This window comes from Engraulis encrasicolus, chromosome 10 (genome assembly GCF_034702125.1).
Source record: "Engraulis encrasicolus isolate BLACKSEA-1 chromosome 10, IST_EnEncr_1.0, whole genome shotgun sequence".
NCBI classification, from domain to species: Eukaryota; Metazoa; Chordata; class Actinopteri; order Clupeiformes; family Engraulidae; genus Engraulis; species Engraulis encrasicolus.
This window is the reverse complement of record NC_085866.1, coordinates 52,398,630-52,421,967: the sequence shown is the minus strand read 5'-3', so window position 1 is coordinate 52,421,967 and position 23,338 is coordinate 52,398,630. Positions and strand designations below refer to the sequence as shown.

The 23,338-nt window shown below is 43.0% G+C and overlaps 2 protein-coding genes across 2 annotated transcripts in view; both read right to left on the bottom strand.

Annotated features, from left to right (window-relative positions):
* mical1 (microtubule associated monooxygenase, calponin and LIM domain containing 1) overlaps positions 1-14,996 on the bottom strand; it is a 60,014-nt gene extending 45,018 nt beyond the window's left edge. Inside the window, exons 1-7 of the mRNA XM_063209298.1 lie at positions 14,907-14,996; positions 9,085-9,360; positions 8,058-8,265; positions 7,302-7,409; positions 5,575-5,670; positions 3,139-3,294; positions 2,444-2,544 (exon numbers count right to left, since the gene is read on the bottom strand). Coding sequence (XP_063065368.1) covers positions 2,444-2,544; positions 3,139-3,294; positions 5,575-5,670; positions 7,302-7,409; positions 8,058-8,265; positions 9,085-9,342 — 927 coding nt within the window. The 5' untranslated portion in view covers positions 9,343-9,360; positions 14,907-14,996. The remainder of the gene's footprint in view (positions 1-2,443; positions 2,545-3,138; positions 3,295-5,574; positions 5,671-7,301; positions 7,410-8,057; positions 8,266-9,084; positions 9,361-14,906) is intronic.
* Positions 14,997-22,114: 7,118 nt separating this feature from the next.
* src (v-src avian sarcoma (Schmidt-Ruppin A-2) viral oncogene homolog) overlaps positions 22,115-23,338 on the bottom strand; it is a 92,624-nt gene continuing 91,400 nt past the window's right edge. Inside the window, exon 12 of the mRNA XM_063209296.1 lies at positions 22,115-23,338. This exon is cut by the window's right edge and continues 3,282 nt beyond it. The gene's annotated coding sequence lies outside the window, so the exon portion shown is untranslated.

Sequence of the window (23,338 nt, the reverse complement as noted above, 5' to 3'; positions counted from 1 at the left end):
TTCTGTGCCGACTGCAGTCTCATTGCTTTCACTTTCGCCGATATGTCCACCAGGCCCTGCCCCCCCTCTGCTACCGGTAAGTACAGTAGGCCAGGGGGCAGCCAGTGATTGCTGTCCCAGATGAAGTTGACGAATACCTTCTGCAAGCTTGAGACAAGCTCAGCAGGAGGATCCAAAACTGTCAACCTGTGCCACAACATTGAAGCTGCCAGATTGTTGACAACTAGCACGCGACCTCTGTATGACAGTTGAGGCTTGATCCACTCCCACCGCCGAAGCTTACCGGTTACTTTATCAACCAGTCCATCCCAGTTCTTCTCCATGTACTGCTCTGACCCAAAACACACCCCCAGAATTTTAAGACCAGTCCTGCCCCATTGTTGTTGTACTGGGAGGCGCGGAGGTGGTTGGTCTTGCCAACCCCCCAGAAGAAACGATGCAGTCTTCCCCCAATTCACCTTCGCAGAGGAGGCTTTGGCAAATATATCCAGTGAAGAGAGCAACGCTGCAACTTCCTCCTGTGACCTTATTATCACTGTGACGTCGTCAGCATAGGCGATGAGTTTCACTGCAGTTCTCTCCTCCGCCATGGAACGTTGAACTGTGAGACCCTGAAGACTCCTCCTCAGCTGTATCAGCAGTGGCTCAATGGCAATTGTATAGAGGAGACCAGATAGACTGCAGCCCTGTCGGATGCCTCTACCCACTCTAAAAGGTCGTGTCACTGCTCCATTAACTTTCACCAGGCTGTATACTTCTGTGTAGAGCAGCCTGACGTATGACACAAAAGAGGGCCCAAACCCAAAGGCCCCTAGGGCCTCAAAGAGGTAGCTGTGGCTTACTCTGTCGTAAGCTTTCTCTTGGTCTAAGGAGACTAGCCCCATGTCCAGCTGGTGCCCCTGGGCCAGCCCCAGCATGTCTCTGATGAGGAAGAGGCTATCAAAGATGGAACGCCCTGGGATGCAGTAGGACTGGTCTGGGTGGATAACCTTTCCCAGGACTGCTTTAAGTCTGTTGGTTAGGGCCTTGGAAAGTATCTTTAGATCTGACCCAAGCAGGGAGACTGGCCGCCAGTTCTTAAGGCACCCTAAATCACCTTTCTTGGGGAGCAGCGAGATTACTGCCCTCCTGCAGCTCAGGGGCAATAAATTGTTCTTCATGCTCTCCTGAAATACTTCGTGCAAGTCTGGCCCGATGACTCCCCACAGGGCCTGGTAGAACTCAGCTGGCAGGCCATCTAGCCCAGGTGACTTCCCAGCTGATTGTTCATTCACAGCACGAGTTAGTTCAGTGAGAGACAAAGGGCGATCCAGTTATTTTCTGTCCTCCTCAGGTAGCTGTGGGACACCCATCAAGAGTGACCGCCTGGCCTTTACTTCAGAACGCTCCTCAGAGTAACGGTTCTGGTGGAAGTCCAAGACCTGGGATATAATCCTATTAGCATCCACGGTATGACTTCCATCTGGCAATTTAAGATGTGTCATCAGCTTCCTCTCAGTTGACTTCTTTTCCAATGAAAAGAAATAGGATGTAGGCATGTCCATACTGTTCAGCTGGGCAAACCGCGCTCGTACCATCGCTTCACGGCCCCTCTCCTCCCATAGGTTCCTCAGCAGCACTTTGTTGTTTTCAATGGCCCCAGCGGCATCAGTCCCCTCCCTCCTTGAGAGGCTCAGGATCTTCTCCTCCAGGGCCTTTGCTTTCCTCCTCAGTTCGTCAGTGCGGTTTGTGGTGTACTGCTGGCAGAACACCTGAATTTGTCTCTTCCCAATATCCCACCACTGGTTGCGGCCTGGATACATAACTTTTCTCTCTCTCCATGCCTCCCAAAACACTTCAAAGGACGATAGGAAGCTATTATCTTGCAATAACTTTGCATTAAATCTCCAGTGAGGACTGTGGGCCCGTGGTCGAGAAAGGAAAGGTGACAAGAATAAAGTGATGGTCAGAAAGGAAAGTAGGTGCAATAGAGCTGTTGCAAAAACGCCCCCTCTGTGCCTGTTGCACATAAAACCTGTCCAGCCTGGCGCCTGACAGTACAGAAGTGCTACTCCTTATCCAACTGTACTGCTTGACACTGGGAAACTGCTCTCTCCATACATCTACTAAGTCATGATACATCAGGGTGTGTCTAAGCACATCAGCCGACCCAGGATGTGGTTCTGCATGATTCCGGTCTAGGACATGGTCAAGCGTGCAGTTGTAGTCCCCCGCTACCAAAATTATTCTATCTTTCGGGCAGTCGGACAAAGCAGTCATAAGCTTTTTAAAGAAAATAGTGCGGTCTCTGCCACTGTTGGGGGCATAGACATTGAAAATAGAAAAAGAAAGGGAAAAAACATCTAAATCAAGGCGCAGAGAGAGAGAGAGACCGAGAGAGAGAGAGAGACAGAGAGAGGAGTAGAGATACATGTTGAAACAGAGAGTGTACTGTATATTTTACCTTTTTAATGACCCCTTTGTTTAATAGACTCTTCTTCTTGGCCGTCATGACGAAGTAATGTGTGGCGTCTTTGTAGTAAACTATGTTTTCAAGATCAATACCTGAGGGAATAGATAATCACAATATTGGATATGAAGAACTACACAAAGACACCTGCTAGTGCGTGTCAGCATGTGTAAAATAACTAACAAAGACACCTGCTATGAGTGTGAGTGTGAGTGTGTGTGTGTGTGTGTGTGTGTGTGTGTGTGTGTGTGTGTGTGTGTGTGTGTGTGTGTTTCGGTGATCACAACCAGCAAAAGATGCCATGCATGTACACTTAAACTGACAGCGGGTCAGTATGTAGAGTAGAGTAGTTTCCTTATTTAACCTAAAGATGTCTAGTAGCAAAGTACGCATAATACAACATGCACATAATAACACACAAGTAAGTGTGGTGTGTGTGCGTGCGTGCGTGTAAGAGATAGAGGTGTAGAGAGAGATATATAGATATAAAATGAGAATGTCTTAGTTACTGTAAACTTTGTGTTTAGGTGTGTGTGTGCTCCTGGAAGACTTTATGGTTGTAGATGTGTGCCATGCCGTTGATCTTTGCGCGTGCGTGAGACAGACAGACAGACAGACAGACAGACAGACAGACAGACAGACAGACAGACAGACAGAGAGAGAGAGAGAGAGAGAGAACTTCTCCTCACCCATCTCTGTGTGCAGCTCCTGGAAGAACTTCTGGTTGTAGATGCGTGCCACTCCACTGATCTCGGGTACCTGGGCCTCGGCTGACGTGTGCCGGTTGATGAAGTTGGCCGTGATGCCAATGGCCAGCTTACCACGCAGCTCTTTACGCTGGAAACCTGTAGGACACATCATTGGGGTGACACGCAGGCACGCAGGCAAGCAGGCAAACATGCACGCGCAGATGTGTGTGTGTGTTAGAGCGTGGCTCGGGCCGGTTTTTTCTGTCCGAGCCCGGCCCTCAGCCGACAGAAAAGTGATCAACCCCGACCCGAGCCCGAGACTAATTAAAATGTTTGTGTCCGAACCCGTCCGAAGCCCGAGACCACTGTAATAACAACAGAACCTGTGCGCAAGCAATATTTTCTATGTGGCCTCCTTCATACTCAAAATAGCACGTGATAAATAGCCAGGATAGGCAACTAGGATGAGGCAATTTGCTGTAGCCTATACCTAATTTAGTTACGCACGCATAGTAAGAACACACGCATACATGTGACAGCGCACCTTATGTTTCTTTCGGTTAGACCAGAGATGTTGTGTGCTGTGATCAAATGCATGGGAGGGGCGTGAGAGGACAAGAAAGGCGAAACTAACGAATACGGTTTGGATGCAGTCAGCGCGGCTATGGACGCATTTGTTACGTTACTGTTAGTGCAAATAAATCCCCGCGAGCCGGTGAAGATGCCACTCCTTGTCGTTAAGAAGGATGGGCTATAAGTTCACCCCGAAGAACAGTAGCCTGTTCGGCCCTCCAAGAGAATGTCATTTCCCCTGATGTCCATGCGGTCAATATAAAATCGGGAAAGGTTGCACGCGCATAGTTACAACTGTAGGCTACAGTAAAAGTGACAAGAATTAAGAACCTACGTGAAGGACATGAAATGTCACAGCGGACAAAGTAGTAACAGGAAACCTCTTCGCCCCTACCTTAGGCAACTCCACGTAGCGTGTGCGTCTTCTTTAATCCATATTATGCTCCTTGCTACCCCTTGCTGGAAATGTAATCCTTGGCGAGCAATGCAGTGACAAACTTCGTCATTTTATGTTCAACATTTAAGACAGCACCGAAGGCATGCTAAAACATGGCCTACACTAGGCCTACAACAAAAGACCACGCGTTCACTGACAACTGTATTTGGCGCTTATTAAGAAAGCAAGTTGACTCGGCATTCCTGCTCGGCTGACTGGGAGTGAGCGTCCATGTTGCCACTGGTAACTGGCGCGTGCATACAGCCAATAATAATCACTCGCACGAGTAGGCCTAGCCTACCAACATTTTCATTTATGCATATTCAATTACTTATTTTTTAATCACAAAACTGCCGTTTGCATGAACTGAAACGTTTCCTCTGATTGCTTACAATTTTCACAATGTCTGTTTGGTTCAAGCCCGAGCCCGACCCGAGTCCGACAGATATTCTATTTTTTTTGTCCGAGTCCGGCCCGGCCCGTCGGGTTCCGACCCGGCCCGTCGGGCTTCGGTCGGGTTGCCATGCTCTGGTGTGTGTGTGTGTCACAAGACATACAGTACGTAACAACTCACAAGTCAGACCTCCAGAGCGTACTTCACATTACAGTGAGTGGGCACCTACTGTATGTAGCAGAAACATGTACTCTGCAGTACAGTCTTTTTTTTGGAAAAACAAGCTGAATAAGCAAAGCGAAATCACAGTACCACAGGCAATATGTGGCAGGGTTGTTACTTCCTAAAGGGATCCCATTAGCAGAGACTATAAAGCGCCTGGAGTCACTTACTGTAGCTGCACAATACAGCTGACTCAGCGTGTAGGCTACCAGATCGCATTGCAACAAAAGGAATTACGGTAGGCCTACATGACTCTGAACTCATGAACTCTGGAAAGCCACAACCCTGATGAGATTATAGGAAACTACAGGAGTTCAAGTAGGCCACATTTATTTTATGTTTAGTTTCTTTTTTAGTGTATCAACATGTAATACTATGGACTACCTAACCCTAACCGTATAGTACAATCATGCAATTATATCATGTTAAATACTGCAGATATGTATATCATTTTTTTTTAAAAAGTAGCTCATGCAACAGGGATCATCTTCAATGGAAAATGAAACAAGGAGAAGTCAATGAATGAATGAATGAGTGAGGAAAGAGGAGAAGAATGCCAAGCAGGCAAACCTGACACAAGATGAGTGGCGAAGGATTAGAGAGAGAGAGAGAGAGAGAGAGAGAGAGAGAGAGAGAGAGAGAGAGAGAGAGAGAGAGAGAGAGAGAGAGAGAGAGAGAGAGAGACAGAGATGCTTCAGGGAGAGAGACGGAGAGAGGAAGACTTATGCGTCAAGGTTGTTTAAAGAAAGAGGAAAGTGATCCCTGTGACATGGGATTTAGTGAAGCGGCTGTGGCAGTGAAAAGCACTAACCCTCTGGAACAAAGCGGCCTCCTCCTGCCGACACAAACACATCAAACTGGTAATCAGTCGCCGGGTGGCCCGCTGGAGATATCTGAGCCTTCCAGCCTGAGAGCGTGAGACAGAGAGATCGAAAGAAAGAAAGAAAGAAAAAGAAAGAAAGAAAGAAAGAAAGAAAGAAAAGAAAGAAAGAAAGAAAGAAAGAAAGAAAGAAAGAAAGAAAGAAAGAAAGAAAGAGAGAGAGAGAAAGAGAGAGAGAGAGAGAGAGAGAGAGAGAGAGAGAGAGAGAGAGAGAGAGAGAGGGAGAGAGAGAGAGAGATTTAACATTCATTGTGAATCATTCTCTTAATGCACACACCAGTTTTCTCAAACAATGGAGAGAGAGAGGGGGGTAGTGAGTGAGAGAGAGAAAGACAGAGAGAGAGAGAGAGAGAGAGAGAGAGAGAGAGAGAGAAAGAGAGAGAAAGAAAAAAAGAGAGCAGGAAGTGGTCATTTTAAATGCGACCACACAATCATTATACATGAAGTAGCTGTGTAGAGTATATCCTGTTTTCCTAGACAGGCTTAGTTTGGCACAAATCCCATTGGAAGAGAAATCTCAGAGACAGAATCAGGACTGATGGATGAATATCAAAATTTGATGCTATTGCATAACTGAAGGAAAAAAGCTTCCACCAACAAGACCACAGACTAATACAAAGCATGGTAACATCTTTAACATAAAACATTGCCAATGTTTTCAATATTTTTAGATCTTCTAGAATTACTCATGCTTTATGAAGATTTGGGTTTTTATGTTCTCTCTCACGCCCAAAATGAGGTTTTTTTTCTCGATGTCCTTGATGACAGTGGGAAATGAGGCAACAAACCAGCATTCTCACCGTGCATAACATTATTTAAATAGTACCTACTGTACTGTACTCTTGGTTAAACTGTACCAATACTGTAATCAATGTCATGTCATCACCAGTGTTCCATGAGGCTTTAGCCCTTTGAATTTCACTCACCAGAGCTCCTTAGGGCATTTTCACACTTGGTCCCTTTTAGCCATCTAAGCAAACTGAGACCTGTGACTTAGCATTTTCTGTGTGAACGCTCCAAAACGTACCAACTCGGAAGTGAATCGTACTTTGACCTTTGTTGACACCTTTGTTGACATGGTCTCAGTACGGTTCGCTAAAGGGTCTGGAGAAGTTACACCAGCATTTAAGCCTAAGGCACCTGCAAAAATGCCTGCTGAATGCCTACGCCCTTTTTTGAAAAGGTGCCCTCCCTCAGCCTATAAAAGACCTAAATATCTCAGCCCCCAAAGCACATAAAACATGAATTAAATAGCATTGAAACAAGTTGCATTGAAAAGCTAGGACCCTCATCTTGCATTAAAATGTGTTCATTCAGCTCTAACACATCCACATTCTTGATATAAATCTCAAATTTCAAGAGCCTGAATGCAGTGTCTGTGTCGTTCCAAGCACCTAGGTCAATGCAGCGTAAGCATCAGGCCTAAATGGGTTAAGGAGAGCTCTAGAGGACAGGCTGTGATCAACAAGAGGACTGACATCCTAGAAAAGACTAACGGGACAAGAAAAAGCACCTGGTCCTTTTTGTAATACACAGACAATGTGTAGACAAATAGAACTGTTCATTTTCTGTTGATTCACTCTTTGGTCCACTTACAGAGGACTAATTTCGTTTCACTTAAAGGGGGCTATAAGAGAAAACTCCACTCCTGTGCTCACCAGTGTTCCCTGAGGGTTCCTTCAGGCCTTTGAACTCCACTCCTGTGTGGACCTCCACCCCCAGCAGCAGGGAAACCTTCAGTAGGATCAGCTGGAGCTGACGTATACCTACACACACGCACACGCACATGCATGCGGACACACACACACAGACACACACACAGGCACACACACACACACACACACACACACACACACACACACACACACACACACACACACACACACACACACACACACACACACGCACACGCACACGCACACACGCACACACACCGTAATGACAGATGGAAATAATAAACATGCACAGTAAGCTTAACCAAGCAATTCACTTTTCATGTTAATTTCAACCCCAGGCCAAGAAAGCCCAGAAATGAATGAAAAAAGGGACAATTATGTAAATTGCAGTTTCAAATCAAGCCAGTATGGAATTGCCTACAAAGTGTTCTAAAAATACTTATATATACTATAGTATAGTCTTTTTATAGTATTTTTTTTGGGTTCATTCTTAATATGCTGGTAACAATACACGACACAGGTGCTTATCTTTGGACTGTATAGTCCAAGAATGAGCTCCTCTTCCAGGCAAAAGAGTTTTACTAAATACAGTCAGCTGATTTAGTGTTTTGCTGAAGCAAATCTGAATGAATTTTATGGTAAATTCTGCGGTAAATTCTGAAGCCAGATGATGCATCAGATAGACTAGCCCAGACCATTTGGTGGGCGGTTGGAGCCTCGGAGAGGAGGACTACTCACTGATGTGGTCTAGGGCTCCGGTGCAGAATTTGCCGTAGAACTTCTTGGCGGCGAGCTCTTTGAGGTCATGGATGGTGAAGGGCCAGAGGTGCAGCACGTTGTTCCTGGAAAAGGCATCCCTCTTCTCCAGCACCACCACCTGGGCCCCTAGCAACGCCAGCTCCACCGCCGTACGCAGCCCGCACGGACCCGCACCCAGCACCAGGCACTAGTGGGGGGAAAGAGGAGGCGGTGAGATGGGGGTCATTATTACATTACATTTACATACACATGAAAGCCAAAGCGACTTTCAAAAGAGGACATAATCAAGCCAACATCACAAGCAAATACAATGAGATGGGGGCTCAGAAGCTGAACTAGACAAAATGGTTGGACCCCACGGCCCAACACCAGGCACTGGGGAGGAGAGGCCATGAGATGGGAGTCAGAAGCTAACCTATCTGATTTAGGGATTAGCTGAGGGGAATCTGAATGAATGTAGTACATTTTGAAGCTAAACTAGACAGCATAGTTGGGGCCAGAGGTAGAGCACGTTGGGTTCTCTCTTCTACAGCTCCATGGCCGTACCGTAAGAAGCCCACACGAACCCGCACCCAATAAAAAGATGTCGCAACAAGGACTACACCTCGGCATCTTCTTTTTATTGACTAATACCAGAAAGGGTCTATGTTAGAGTATGTAAACCGGCTGTGCTGATACCTAGCCTCTTCTTTTGAAGAGGGTGGGGGAGACCCACATTAGCGCTCTCCCATCTCTTTCAATTTTTTTTTCTTAGAAAAAGAACCTGGTTCTTCTTATCAGTGCAAACATAGCCTTTTCGAGGCTCACTCTCACATGGTACTGATCACTCACAAAAGATGGCATTGGGCTGTAGAGAAACTAAACTGAATGTGTGGATGGATGGCTTGCTCATGGGCATTTTGCTGGTTAGAGAGCACTAGTAGATATTCACCATAGATCCCATCAGCAGCTGCCAGGCCATTAGACCACAGCTGCTCACATGCAGAGAACATGGCCCCAACCTCACCTTGTTTTTGGCACATGCTTGGCCTTCCATGTAGTCATTGTGGGCCGCCCGCTTGTCGAGCTTGGTCCATATGGCTTTGGCCTTCCAGTAGTTCAGCCGCTCCTTCAGTTTGCCATAGAAGCGCTTGTAGTCGCGGGGGTCCACCTCCAGATGGCGACACAACTCAGAAAACGTGCCGAGTACCTCCTTGCAGGTCTCGGCCTGAGTGAAGCTGTCGAACAGGGCATAAGCAGGGTTGGATTTGTCCCCCTCTGCCATGTTGCTTCCTCTCAGTTCCTGAGGTCGAAGACAGGACATTAAAAAGAACTATTAAAGGAGGAAGTATGGGCATAAAAGTCAAGAGCAACAACATTACCACCAATATGAAAAAGAACTACCGCAATGTTAAAGTGACCCATTCAGTAAAACATCTGGATAAGAAGATCTATGGTGGGAGGTGTTTGTTGTCAAGGTGGCCGCTTTATGACTTTGTTAAGTGCTGGGGGAAAACCCAGAGTGGGTATTAAAGAAACACTCCCAAAAAACTGCATTAAAGCGACAAGCATGGATATACAAAAGCAACAACCTTACCAAGGACATTAACTCATTAAATAATAAGTACAGTAGCATGACTCAGGGTTCATAGAGCCAATGGAAAATAACAGGAAGAAAGGCAGCTGGCCAAAATGGCTACTCCTCACTGGAGGCACTCAAAAGATGTTGATAGGAACGATTTTATGGGAAAATTATCTAGACAAAACAAAGAGCAGGAAACCATTTTACAGTTACAGTAGTAATGTCAATCACAACACCAAATGCACCAAATGTAATGCAGCAGAAAGGGGTGATGTGAATTGCTCTAGAACATTTCCAAATTGTACAAAATGTAATTTCATTGGAAAATTGTTCCATCAATTCAGTTCTGACATCAACTGAAGTCATCACTAGCAAACAAGTATAACCAAGGTCTCTATCGCTGAGCAGGGTTATATAAATTTCATATCTTCTATCAATCACGCCACCCACGTCTACCTGAAATGACATAATTAGAGCCGAACTTTACCCCCATTGGTAGTGCAGTATAGAGAGTAGACTTGCTCCTCTACTGCACATATCCCAATCACAACCTGTAACCCAGGTAGCTCTCATATCTCTTACCAGTCACGCGCAGCCTATTGTGCTTGCTTTCTGCTGTCTTTTTTCAAACATGCATATCTCTGTTTGTGTATGTGTGTGTATGTTTGTTGGAGAGAGATAGAGAGAGATTTTGATTTTTAAAAGCGCTTTATTTTAACAATCAGAAAAAAACCCTTTACAAAACCATACTACACAATCAATCCATGGAGGGAGGAGTAGATATCCATGTAGAAACTGAGAGTGGACTGTATCTTTTAGCTTTTTAATGACCCCTTTGTTTAATAGAGAGAGAGAGAGAGAGAGAGAGAGAGAGAGAGAGAGAGAGAGAGAGAGAGAGAGAGAGAGAGAGAGAGAGAGAGAGAGAGAGAGAGAGAGAGAGAGAGATTGTATGCATGTCTGAGTACATGTACATACGCGTGTGTGTGGACTGAGCCATATCTGATTGTTTCTGTTCCGCACAGCCAATTGTTATTCCCTGTGAAATATGGTTTGGTGTCACTGTGCATTATGTGCATGGCCACTGAAACAAGAACACAACAATACAGTCACACCTACAGTACTTGACTTGACCGGTTCTCTAAATTCAGTGTTCAGTTCCAACTGTTTCCCCTCACACTTCTACCACACAGTTTAGCTGAAGGCTTCAACGTTTCACGCTACTTTGTACAATTTGACGGAAAAACGCCCTTCTTGGAACAACACAAAAACGAAGCCAATTGTTCAGTTTTTCACGAATTACACAACATCTTTGCACCTTCACACCAGACTGCACTGTAATTCACAGCTGCCAATTTCACTTCCTGGAAGAGGTGGGTGTACTGTACAGTGCGAAAAACAGAAACGGCACTCACACACACACAGGCACACACACACACACACAGGCACACACACACACACACACACACACACACACACACACACACACACACACACACACACAGGCACCCAGGCACCCAGGCACGCACGCACACACGCACACGCTTGAGTCACAGACTAATTTTGCCGACTGCCTACCTGAGACACAAACGTCCCGTGACTGGGAAAGGCCCCACGCTGACACAGTCTGTGTGATCTCAACACTTTATTAGGGTCTCCTCAGCATGTGACATTTGACAGTCTGCCCTCGGGACAGGCTTTGACTTACTAACTTGAAACACTAATGCATGCAGACAAGTAAGATGACTAAGATGAGGAGGAAAATGGGTTGCAACATTACCGGTTGGCTGAAACCATATGGTGAGAGGGCACTTTGTGTAGTGAGTGCAGTTTGTGTGGTGTGTGTGTGTGTGTGTGCGCTGTGTGTATGTGTCTGCCTGTTCTTGTAAGTGAGTGTGCACTTATAAGTCTGTCTGCCTTTGGGTGTGTGTATGCATGTGTGTGTGTGTGTGTGTGTGTGTGTGTGTGTGTGTGTGTGTGTGTGTGTGTGTGTGTGTGTGTGTGTGTGTGTGTGTGTGTGTGTGTGTGTGTGTGTGTGTGTGTGTGCCCCGTCTGTGTGACCATGTCTGTGTATCTGTGTGTCAGTGTGTGGCTATTTGTGTGTGTCTCTCAGTGTGTCGGTCTATGTGTACATAGAGTATGTGTGTGTTGCTCTCTGTTTGAGTGTATCTCCCTATCTGTGTGTCCGTGTGTTTGTGTGTGTATGATTCAGTAAGTGCTAATCAGTAGCAGGACTCTGCTTGTTAGCCCTCATCTGGTTCCTAAACGAAGAGACTGTTCACAGGAGGCAAGGTCGTCACAATGTCTACAAGAGGAGGCATGCTATTCCCAATGCCCATAAGTCATAACGCAGTGCTTGACACTAAACACACAGGGTTTTAAGGCAATGTTTTGTATGTATGCAGATGGGTACTAACTTAGTTGTTTGTAACTGTTTGTATAATGTTGGAAAATGTTTGATAAGAGGGTTTACAGGCATGGTTCCTTCATCTGGCTCCTAAATGACAAGCGCTCACGGGAGGCATGTTAGTCATGATCAGGGCTCTAAATTAACACACGCCAACACGCCAAACACGGGTGAAAATTAATTTTGGCCGGTGGAAAAAAATACCTACCCGCCCATTTGGCTAGTAGCGCCCGAGTAGCCTACAGTAAATTGTGAACGGTAAACGGCGGCTTGTATGACAACGATACGGCGAGATTTCCTACATTACCCATAAACACTCCCGTCGTGACCCCACCCCACCGTGAGCTTTCCGAAGCAGCAGCCACTCCGTGCTGCTGTTGCGCGCGCCAGGACAGAACGCATTTCAGAACTTTTGTGCGCTCACACTATTTTGACAGGCAGCTCTCCCCTGCTCCTGTCGCTTTCGCGCTACCACTTTTAACGTCACTATTAGGACTACTGTTACTATTAGCATTCACCGACACTTACACCGGCACCTTGCTCTAACAGGCTGCCTTTTTAAGCTGGGAGGACCTGACCGAAGAGTTTCAATAACAGGAGTGTTGTGGAACGAAATAGCGACAAGGGCAGAGGAGGAGAACGGGCTGTCAGAGTAGTGTGAGCGTAGCTGTCAGTTGTCTTCTGAAATGTTTCAAGTCCTGGCGCAAATAAGTTGGAAAGCCCACGCCATCGGAAAGAAGGGCAGACCTTATGCCCGTGCGAGTAGGCTACGCTATGGAAGTAACAAAGGAAGCGAACATTTCCGTGATATTATTTGCTTTTAGTTAAACATATCGTAGGTTTCTTGTTATTTTGTTGCGCATGGTAGAGAAGAGCTCCTGGAGGAAATAATGGTGCCTATAGCATCATACTGTAGGCCACATAAACACACAATAGGCACACACGACATCATATCCATTATTGCACAACGTGTGTGTGTGTGTGTGTGTGTGTGTGTGTGTGTGTTGACTCCTCTCCTCCTCTTCTTTTCCTCTCATCTCTTCTCCCTCCTTGGAGTGTGAGGTTTTGTCGTGTTTGGCTGTGTGTTTGGTTTAAAGGTCTGTTGTGTGTGGCTGGTGATTCATTGTTTTCAGAGGTAAAAATTAGATAAAAAATAAAGCAGAAGTTTAAAAAAAAGTATATATAATATGCTTATTATAGACCTAGTATGTAGGCCTATAGTGTTTATGTGTTGTGGAAATTTGAATAAAATAACCACAATAATAATAATAATAATAATAATTAAAAAAAAAACACAACTAGCCTAACGCATAGCCTATTTTGGCAAGATTAAAAAATGGCTAGTTGAACTTCTGTTTGGCTGGTAAGAAAAAATGTCTACTAGCCAAATTGGCTGGTGGTGGAAAAAGTTAATTTAGAGCCCTGGTCATGATGTCCACAAGAGCCAGCAGTATTCCAGACACCCTGTTTATAGGCCTGCACTGTAGAGGCAGTTTAAGTTTAGTGCTTGACAGAAAACATACACAGACACAGCAAGACAGACAGACAGACAGACAGACGCACACACAGCAGAGTTAGAGGGACTGCAGGAGAGAGAACAAAAAAGAAAGAAAGACAGCAGGGATGAAGAGATGGGGGCAGAGTTCAAGGTCAACCAAAAACTACTAACTAGACCTCAGATTATTACACCCCATCGCTGATGCTGAAGTAATAGTAATTGAGTAACACGGATCGCCCGTAGCCTATTGACTATATCTGTAGCCTGGCTGAAGGCCTCCTCTGGTCAAATGGTACCCCTCTGCAGTATGGTATGGTAGCCAGTTACAGTATACCCAGTTGTCCTTAAAACAACCTTCCCGCCATCCTCTAAAAACATTTCTTTTTCCCGTGTTACTGTTTACAGTGTGGACGTCTGGGCCGCTTGCCAGCTGAGCCACAAGCATGAGACTGGCGCAATATGAGCGGTTTGTGTCTAACAACTCAACATGAGCACTACATCGATATGTCGGATGTAGTTGCAGGACTATAAGGGATGAAGAAGACAGATCACAGTTACCATACATGAAGGACGTGACTCATCAGAACACACACAGAGAGAGAGAGAGAGAGAGAGAGAGAGAGAGAGAGAGAGAGAGAGAGAGAGAGAGAGAGAGAGAGAGAGAGAGAGAGAGAGAGAGAGAGAGATGGGTGAGATTAAGAGGGGGACAGAGAGTTCATAGTCAACCAAAAATACTAACTAGACCTTGAATTATTAAACCCACTGCTGATGCTGAAATGGTGATGTTGCTCATAGGAAGCGTTCCCTTATGTGCTAAGAAAACTAAAAAGTTAGACTACATGATGACACCTGGTAGCACAGACAAAGCAGAATACAAAACACCACTGATAGACAAGAGACTCATTGATAAATCTTTCACGATTGAATCATAAGGTTTTCCAATTGTGTTAATGTGTCACATGTAACAGTTTGAATAGACCACTGTCTGTCCGCTACCATTTCCTTAGTGGCAGGCAACAGCTGTCACATTGCTTCAGGGTATTATTTTGCAAACTGTTATTGCCATTTTGGAAAAGTCAAGTTGTAACAACATTGCCGTTACAACATAACATCCTGACTGCTTTATCTGCAGGAAAAGGCTGTGGTGGCACTGAGAATCACTAAAAATCAACATAATCAAAATTCAAACAGGCTATTATCAAAACTGTTGGCCAACCGTAGTTATCATGCAACCGCCGCCGAGTGTCTGTCGTTTAGTCAAACTACATAACTGAGTTACAGACACTCGTTTTGATTCTTTATCGACCTTCCCCTGAAGTTGTAACTAGTGTGAACATGAAAGAAAATAAAAGAACACAAGCATACCTCTTTTAATGCACAGAAGTCATTGGAGCGGTTGTCTGGCGCTGCTCCTCAGTGCTACAGTTTGACTAAATTGTTTTTCCGAAGTATCACCTGTGGTCGGTGGCAACAAACGCCTCTTCCGGGTGTATTTGGCTACTCCTTGCTTTTAAAGGGATGGTTCGGAGTAGAATCACCCTAATGCCATTTGAACCGTGACACCCATCCACCTTTACACCCGAAGTGTTTTCTGCCGCAGACTTACATCAACAGAGTTGCCGTGTTATTCGATGTTTATTCCGGTTAGCTTGACTCAAGCGCATATGGATACTGGGCACCGTCTCCAAACTTTCCCCACAAAAATAACATGTCATTACACCAAACTTCTGCAGTAGCACAAATATGGTCTGTACTCACGAAACGAAGCATTTGGAAGTTTGGAAATAGTCCAGGAGTTTAGTATTATCAACACAAGCTGAATAGCTTCTCTGCTGCTAAAGCTGTGCCAACGTTACTTCCGTCATATGAGACAAGCCCGTAAAAGTCTTCAACAAACTTCCAGACGAGAGTGTTAAAAAAGTTTTCACTGAATTGTGATTAAGGCTTATATTTTCAAGGCAATACTTAAAAGATATTTCAAATCTTACCTACTATCAATTAGACAAGGATTTTCGTTATCAATACTGATGCTGAATTCACTTTTCATTGTGCATATTATGAGCTTCGTTGAGGACTCTTACATGCTTGTCTTAGATGACGGAAGTAACGTTGGCGCAGCTTTAGCAGCAGAGAAGCTATTCGGCTTGTGTTGATAATAATAAACTCCTGGACTATTTCCAAACTTCCAAATGCTTCGTTTCGTGAGTACAGACCATATTTGTGCTACTGCAGAAGTTTGGTGTCATGACATGTTATTTTTGTGGGGAAAGTTTGGAGACGGTGCCCAGTATCCATATGCGCTTGAGTCAAGCTAACCGGAATAAACATCGAATAACACGGCAACTCTGTTGATGTAAGGCTGCGGCAGAAAACACTTCGGGTGTAAAGGTGGATGGGTGTCACGGTTCAAATGGCATTAGGGTGATTCTACTCCGAACCATCGCTTTAAGAGGGGATGACATCATGCCAAGTTCAAGCCACGACTGGAGAGAACCGCTGTTGAATAAATTAGTTTTAGAAATGAAATTTCATATTTAAAAGTTAATTGGCGTAAGAATATGAAAAAAAATTGAGCCCTTACACAATGCCAAACCTCACGCACGCGCAACAAAAGCGAACATGCTGTTTTCATGTATTTTTCTGGTCAGCTCCTCATTTTCTCAGTCAGCGCAGCCTTTTAAAGCACACTCTTTTATTCTAAGCACGCGCAACGCAAACACAAAGATTTGTGGCACTCTTTCACAGAGTAGAACACTAGTGAAAGACCAAAACGCTGGCACGTGGGTGCGCACAAGCACTCTTTTCTTTCCTCAAGAAGTAGACTTGGCCAATTTCTTTGTGCATAGGCTTACTTGCTATGCACTGATCTTAACCAGAAGACGATCCCATACATATGTAAGTTGTGTTGTCGCGATTAGATAATTATGTAATTAGGTGTTTTAGGTAGGCTATGTATACTTTTTTTGTGGATAATCTTAGTTGGATACTACTTAACTATGAATGGGACATCACACCATCATTGGAGTAGACCTGTTATTTTTTTTGTTCTGTCAAATGCTGCACTCTAGCGGTGAAATGATGTCGCTGAAATATTCCTGATTCCTAATTTGTGCAGTGCAATTTATTTTGGTGATGGTGATCGAGTAGATTTAAGATTATGCCATCATGATGGCCATGGTTCGTTAAAATGTTGAAATAAATCTACAAAATACAAATGTAGCCTACAGAACACCAGAGAAGGAAAAAATGAAGCCTTGTGGGACTGGAAGGTTGTGGTTTCCTCACATTCATTTTATTTTTTAATTCTAAAAAAAAAACCCTGAAGTCAAACTAATTCCTTATTATGCCAATAACTTTTAATTTAATTGTATTGCACTATTGGGGCAATTTCATCCCTGGTAGGATGATAATCTTGAGAGGGAACCTACGTAGTGGACAGTGCAGCAACAGGTCAGTTCCTCTGCATGATTCTTTAGGGTAGGGTTTTTAACTTTTCTTAACCACCTTATGAAAGGTTTTGATTCCAAAAGGGAGTGGGCACCTCTGCTCATGATGGGTTACTTATATTCAGTAAGTTTTAGTCAAGCTAATTACACATTACCCAATCATGCTTACATGTTTTTTTTTTTTTTTTTAACAAAATACAAAACGAAAAAAAAACAATGAACTTCAACCAGCTTTTGATAAATGTCAAAGAACAGATTTTTTAAATCCATGAATATGAATACAGAATACGGTTGAGATTACTGTCACAATAAAAACAGACACAACACACCGTTTAGAAACATAATTTATTGCACTTTTAAAAAGATAACATACTGTAGATTACAAGTCTAACTTGATTTGAAAAACAGGTGTGATCTTGCAGCACTGTACAAAAGGTTGCCTTAAATTAACGTTCGAATGTAAAAGGACAACAAAACCTAGCATCTGCATAGGTGAAGAATTCTAGAAAATTACCAAGTTGCTTTCAAGGTATTCCGTAACATATTCCTTTACAATTTGTCAATCATGTTATACAAAAGGGACGGTCCACATAGCGGGACATTTCATAAAATATACTGTATCAAAAATTTTATTTCAACATTTTACAGTAGTCATCAGGACAGCAGGCCATGGACATAAAAGTGGTTTGTGCAAAACAACTTTTGGCATCCCCGTCTGAATAAAATACTATGGATTTTGGTCACAAAAAGTAATCCATCATCGTCATTAAGTCCCTGTCAAATAAACTACTCTATTTTTATTACAATATTAGTTGTATAACAAAGTAACTATTGTCCATGAAATATTTCGCACACATCTTCATTCCACACCAAAATTGTGTGTGTGTGTGTGTGTGTGTGTTTGATCGAGTATGAAACAAGACATGCAGTCACTTGACATACTGAGTTGAATGAATGAATGAGTGCAGGGACTCATGGGCACATACAGTACCAATGTGTTATATTCTCCCATGAATCTGCCTCAGTGTTACCACAGACGCCCGTCATTTACATGTAAAACCAGCAGTGGCGTAACAAGTCAGTCACGGGCCCTTGTGCAAGTATCCACCAGGGGCCCTCAGAGGTTGATGCGATTTTAGGATATTTCACATCAAATACATGGACTTTCACCTATAATGCAGTTTTGATAACACATTATAGTTGAGATAGGCAAATTCTTTTCACAACCAAATCAGAATTTAATGAAGTTCTCATTTTATTTTGATTTTGGGGATGGCGACGGGCCCCTGGAGGTCACAGGCCCCAGTGCGACTACCTGCTGAACCTGCTATAGTTACGTCCATGAAAACCAGGCGGTCTGATCTTAATGAACACAGCCATGCACACAGCTGCCCATCGAACATACCTGGCCTTTTCAATGTAATGAGGTTATGAGGCTGTAGTATAATGTATATATTTGTGTTGTCTGCTGTCATGATCAATGTGAAGTTGGGGATGGCAAAGCAAAAAGTAACAAAATGGAAGTATCTATGGAACAGATGTACAGATGGAGTTGTTCTGCAAAGAAAATAGGAATAAATTATGAATGCAACATTTACAATAATAATAAAAAAACAAAAAACATTTGGATAATAAAAATGTATTTACAGCTGAGAGGTTACATGGGTCCCATTCCACCACTACAGTACTGTACCATTGAGAAAGCAGTCTACAGTCCCACTAGCCTTGCATGCCACTCTATATACCCCCACAGAGGACTACTAACAGTTTCTATACACCGATGATCGTCATTAAAGCAATAATACATGGTTTTCAATCTTCAGTTGCCTTACAGATTGCAAGAAGAATAGCATCTCATACAGGCTTACAGAGATAGACAGCCCCCTCCTCTAAGCTTGCTTAGTGCAGTTACAGCGCATTGGAGGTGAATAAACAAATGCAGAAGTGCCAGTGACCTTTTCATATGGCGATGACCTACTAAACCAATTTTAAGATTGTTTTTTTTCATACCTCGGCTGAAAAACATCAAACTCCCCACACACTGACCATTTTGCTTTCATTTTATTCACGATGTTTGACATGTTTGACATTTTCTGTAGGTTAAAACAAAAACTGCCTAGTGTTGCTTTAGTAGCATCACCAATGCACCCAATTCTACAGGCAGCACTGAGATAACCTCTGCATTGATTGAGAAACCCAAGGGTCATCAGTCATTGGATTGTGTTGACATAATAAGATACCTGTAGGCCATTTTTTTTTTTTCAAATAATCATCGTCCTGCCAGACCTATTTTAAGATTGTCACTTTTCTTTTCTTCTAGTTCTTACACCAGAACTAACGACTGCACACCCCCAGTTAGTAGTGGACAGTGCAGCAACAGGTCAGTTCCTCTTATTTCAATAGGCTGCATGATTCTTTAGGGTAGGGTTTTTAACTTTTCTTAACCACTTTATGAAAGGTTTCGCTTACAAAAGGGAGTGGGCACCTCTGCTCATGATGGGTTACTTGTATTCAGTAAGTTTTAGTCAAGCTAATTACACATTACCCAATCATGCTTACATGTGTTTTTCATTTTTTTTTTATTTTTTTTTTAACAAAAAACAAAGCAAAAAAACAATAAACTTCAACCAGCTTTTGATAAATGTCAAAGATCAGATTTAAAATCCATGAATATGAATACAGAATACAGTTGAGATTACTGTCACAATAAAAACAGACACAACACACCGTTTAGAAACATAATTTATTGCACTTTTAAAAAGATAACATACTGTAGATTACAAGTATAAGTCTAACTTGATTTGAAAAACAGGTGTGATCTTGCAGCACTGTACAAAAGGTTGCCTTAAATTAACGTTCGAATGTAAAAGGACAACAAAACCTAGCATCTGCATAGGTGAAGAATTCTAGAAAATTACCAAGTTGCTTTCAAGGTATTCCGTAACATATTCCTTTACAATTTGTCAATCAAGTAATACAAAAGGGACGGTCCACATAGCGGGACATTTCATAAAATATACTGTATCAAAACTTTTATTTCAACATTTTACAGTAGTCATCAGGACAGCAGGCCATGGACATAAAAGTGGTTTGTGCAAAACAACTTTTGGCATCCCCGTCTGAATAAAATACTATGGATTTTGGTCACAAAAAGTAATCCATCATCGTCATTAAGTCCCTGTCAACTACTCTATTTTTATTACAATATTAGTTGTATAACAAAGTAACTATTGTCCATGAAATATTTCACACACATCTTCATTCCACACCCAAATTGTGTGTGTGTGTGTGTGTGTGTGTGTGTTTGATCGAGTATGAAACAAGACATGCAGTCACTTGACATACTGAGTTGAATGAATGAATGAGTGCAGGGACTCATGGGCACATACAGTACCAATGTGTTATATTCTCCCATGAATTTGCCTCAGTGTTACCACAGACGCCCGTCATTTACATATAAAACCAGCAGTGGCGTAACAAGTCAGTCACGGGCCCTCGTGCAAGTATCCACCAGGGGCCCTCAGAGGTTGATGCAATTTTAGGATATTTCACATCAAATACATGGACTTTCACCTATAATGCAGTTTTGATAACACATTATAGTTGAGATAGGTAAATTCTTTTCACAACCAAATCAGAATTTAATGAAGTTCTCATTTTATTTTGATTTTGGGGATGGCGACGGGCCCCTGGAGGTCACAGGCCCCAGTGCGACTACCTGCTGAACCTGCTATAGTTACGTCCATGAAAACCAGCCGGTCTGATCTTAATGAACACAGCCATGCACACAGCTGCCCATCGAACATACCTGGCCTTTTCAATGTAATGAGGTTATGAGGCTGTAGTATAATGTATATATTTGTGTTGTCTGCTGTCATGATCAATGTCAAGTTGGGGATGGCAAAGCAAAAAGTAACAAAATGGAAGTATCTATGGAACAGATGTACAGATGGAGTTGTTCTGCAAAGAAAATAGGAATAAATTATGAATGCAACATTTACAATAATAATAAAAAAAACAAAAAAAAACATTTGGATAATAAAAATGTATTTACAGCTGAGAGGTTACATGGGTCCCATTCCACCACTACAGTACTGTACCATTGAGAAAGCAGTCTACAGTCCCACTAGCCTTGCATGCCACTCTATATACCCCCACAGAGGACTACTAACAGTTTCTATACACCGATGATCGTCATTAAAGCAATAATACATGGTTTTCAATCTTCAGTTGCCTTACAGATTGCAAGAAGAATAGCATCTCATACAGGCTTACAGACAGCCCCCTCCTCTAAGTTTGCTTTGTGCAGTTACAGCGCATGGGAGGTGAATAAACAAATGCAGAAGTGCCAGTGACCTTTTCATATGGCGATGACCTACTAAACCAATTTTAAGATTGATTTTTTTCATACCTCGGCTGAAAAACATCAAACTCCCCACACACTGACCATTTTGCTTTCATTTTATTCACGATGTTTGACATGTTTGACATTTTCTGTAGGTTAAAACAAAAACTGCCTAGTGTTGCTTTAATAGCATCACCAATGCACCCAATTCTACAGGCAGCACTGAGATAACCCCTGCATTGATTGAGAAACCCAAGGGTCATCAGTCATTGGATTGTGTTGACATAATAAGATACCTGTAGGCCATTTTTTTTCAAATAATCATCGTCCTGCCAGACCTATTTTAAGATTGTCACTTCTCTATTTCTAACACCAGAACTAACGACTGCACACCCCCAGTTGCCACTTGCAAAATGTGCCATCGCACATGCAGACTTAGTCTGGGAGAAAATGCATGTTGTACTTCATTCTGGCGTGGTGAAACCTATGGTGTGGCCAATAACTTTTTTACCAACCTGGGCTCCGTTTCTCGATTCTTGCCTTTGCTAACCTTCTTAAGTCGGTCTTGAGTTGGTCGTAAGTTGGTCTTGAGTTGGTCTTAAGTTGGTCTTAAGTTGGTCTTCAGTTGGTCTTTAGACGCAAGACCAACTTAAGAACAACTTAAGAACAACTTAAGAACAACTTAAGACCAACTCAAGACCTTGGTTACAACGTTGGTCTTAAGAACGAACAAAATGGCTAACGTCGTTAGCAAAGGCACTGTCGAGAAACGACCCCCAGTATACAAAGCAATTCTTCTGTAGGTCAGAAACCTCTTACAGCTCTTATGGCGGAATAATATGACTTCCACATTAAACTGGCTTGTCTGAAATTGTTCCTGGGTGTAATGGTAGCGCTCATTGTTCAATGCACAGGCAAGTCCCGACAATTGGTTGCATCTTTTCTGATAATGGTTTTGTACGATGACCACATCGTTATGATGATTACAGGATGAAAACAGAAATATGCAAGTTAGCATAGCTTTTAATGACAAAGAGTCGTCACTGGTACCTCCTGATAGGATAGGATAAGAAAAAGATTAGATCAATAAAAAATACACTTTATACAAAGTACAGAAAGTACAAAATATATCTTTTTTCCATTGGCACAAAAAGGGTAGTAATTCCCATATTCGAGATCAGTAGTATTTTTTTTGTTTCATTTCAATGTTAGTTTTTTTTACTTTATACTTTGTACAAAGAGGATCAGGAGAGTTCCTGAAAGGTCCAGATTTGCCCTGGGTGTGGTGTTGGGTGGGGTGAATCCAGAGGAGTGGGTGTTGGCCAGTCAAAGGCCCCATGGGACGGTCCAACTAGGTGGATTGCATACAGTACTCATCTATATAGTCACTCCAAGCAAGTGGTAAACCTTCTAACAGAGGATGTTGTATTTTATGATAAAACCAATTTAAATAAATGATTCAGATGCAGATGTGTTTGACATTCAATTGTTTGTTAACCTGGTCCAGCTCATGGTGGCTGCTCAGATTAAGCACAGTAAAACAAAGGCATTTTCGAGTCTGCTTCTGCTTATCTGACGGCTGTAAACAAACCAATAACTGTTGTACAGTGTCCTCATATGAAAACAGTCTGGCGTTTCCCTCTCTTCGCACAAGACCATATTAACCTACAGTAAATCTGAACTGTAAACTCCTGTACGTTCCTCAATTGTGGAGCAAGCAACCAGCTGCTACTGTATGAGAGAGGGAACTTCCATCTCTAGCTTAAAGGAGACTAATCTTTTCCTAAAGTACTTCCTTTCTGGACAAAATTAGATTCCCCTCACCAACACTACCCTTCATCCAAAATTAGCTTACTGTTGTATGTCACATGTCGCTTATAGGGTAAAAGTGCTTCCTAACTGTAATGCAAAGTAACAGAGGAACCCTTGCTTTACAGGGGAATAAAGCCACACACAGTTTTTCATTATTATTAGAAGGTTTACCCCTTGATTCAGTTTAAATAGCC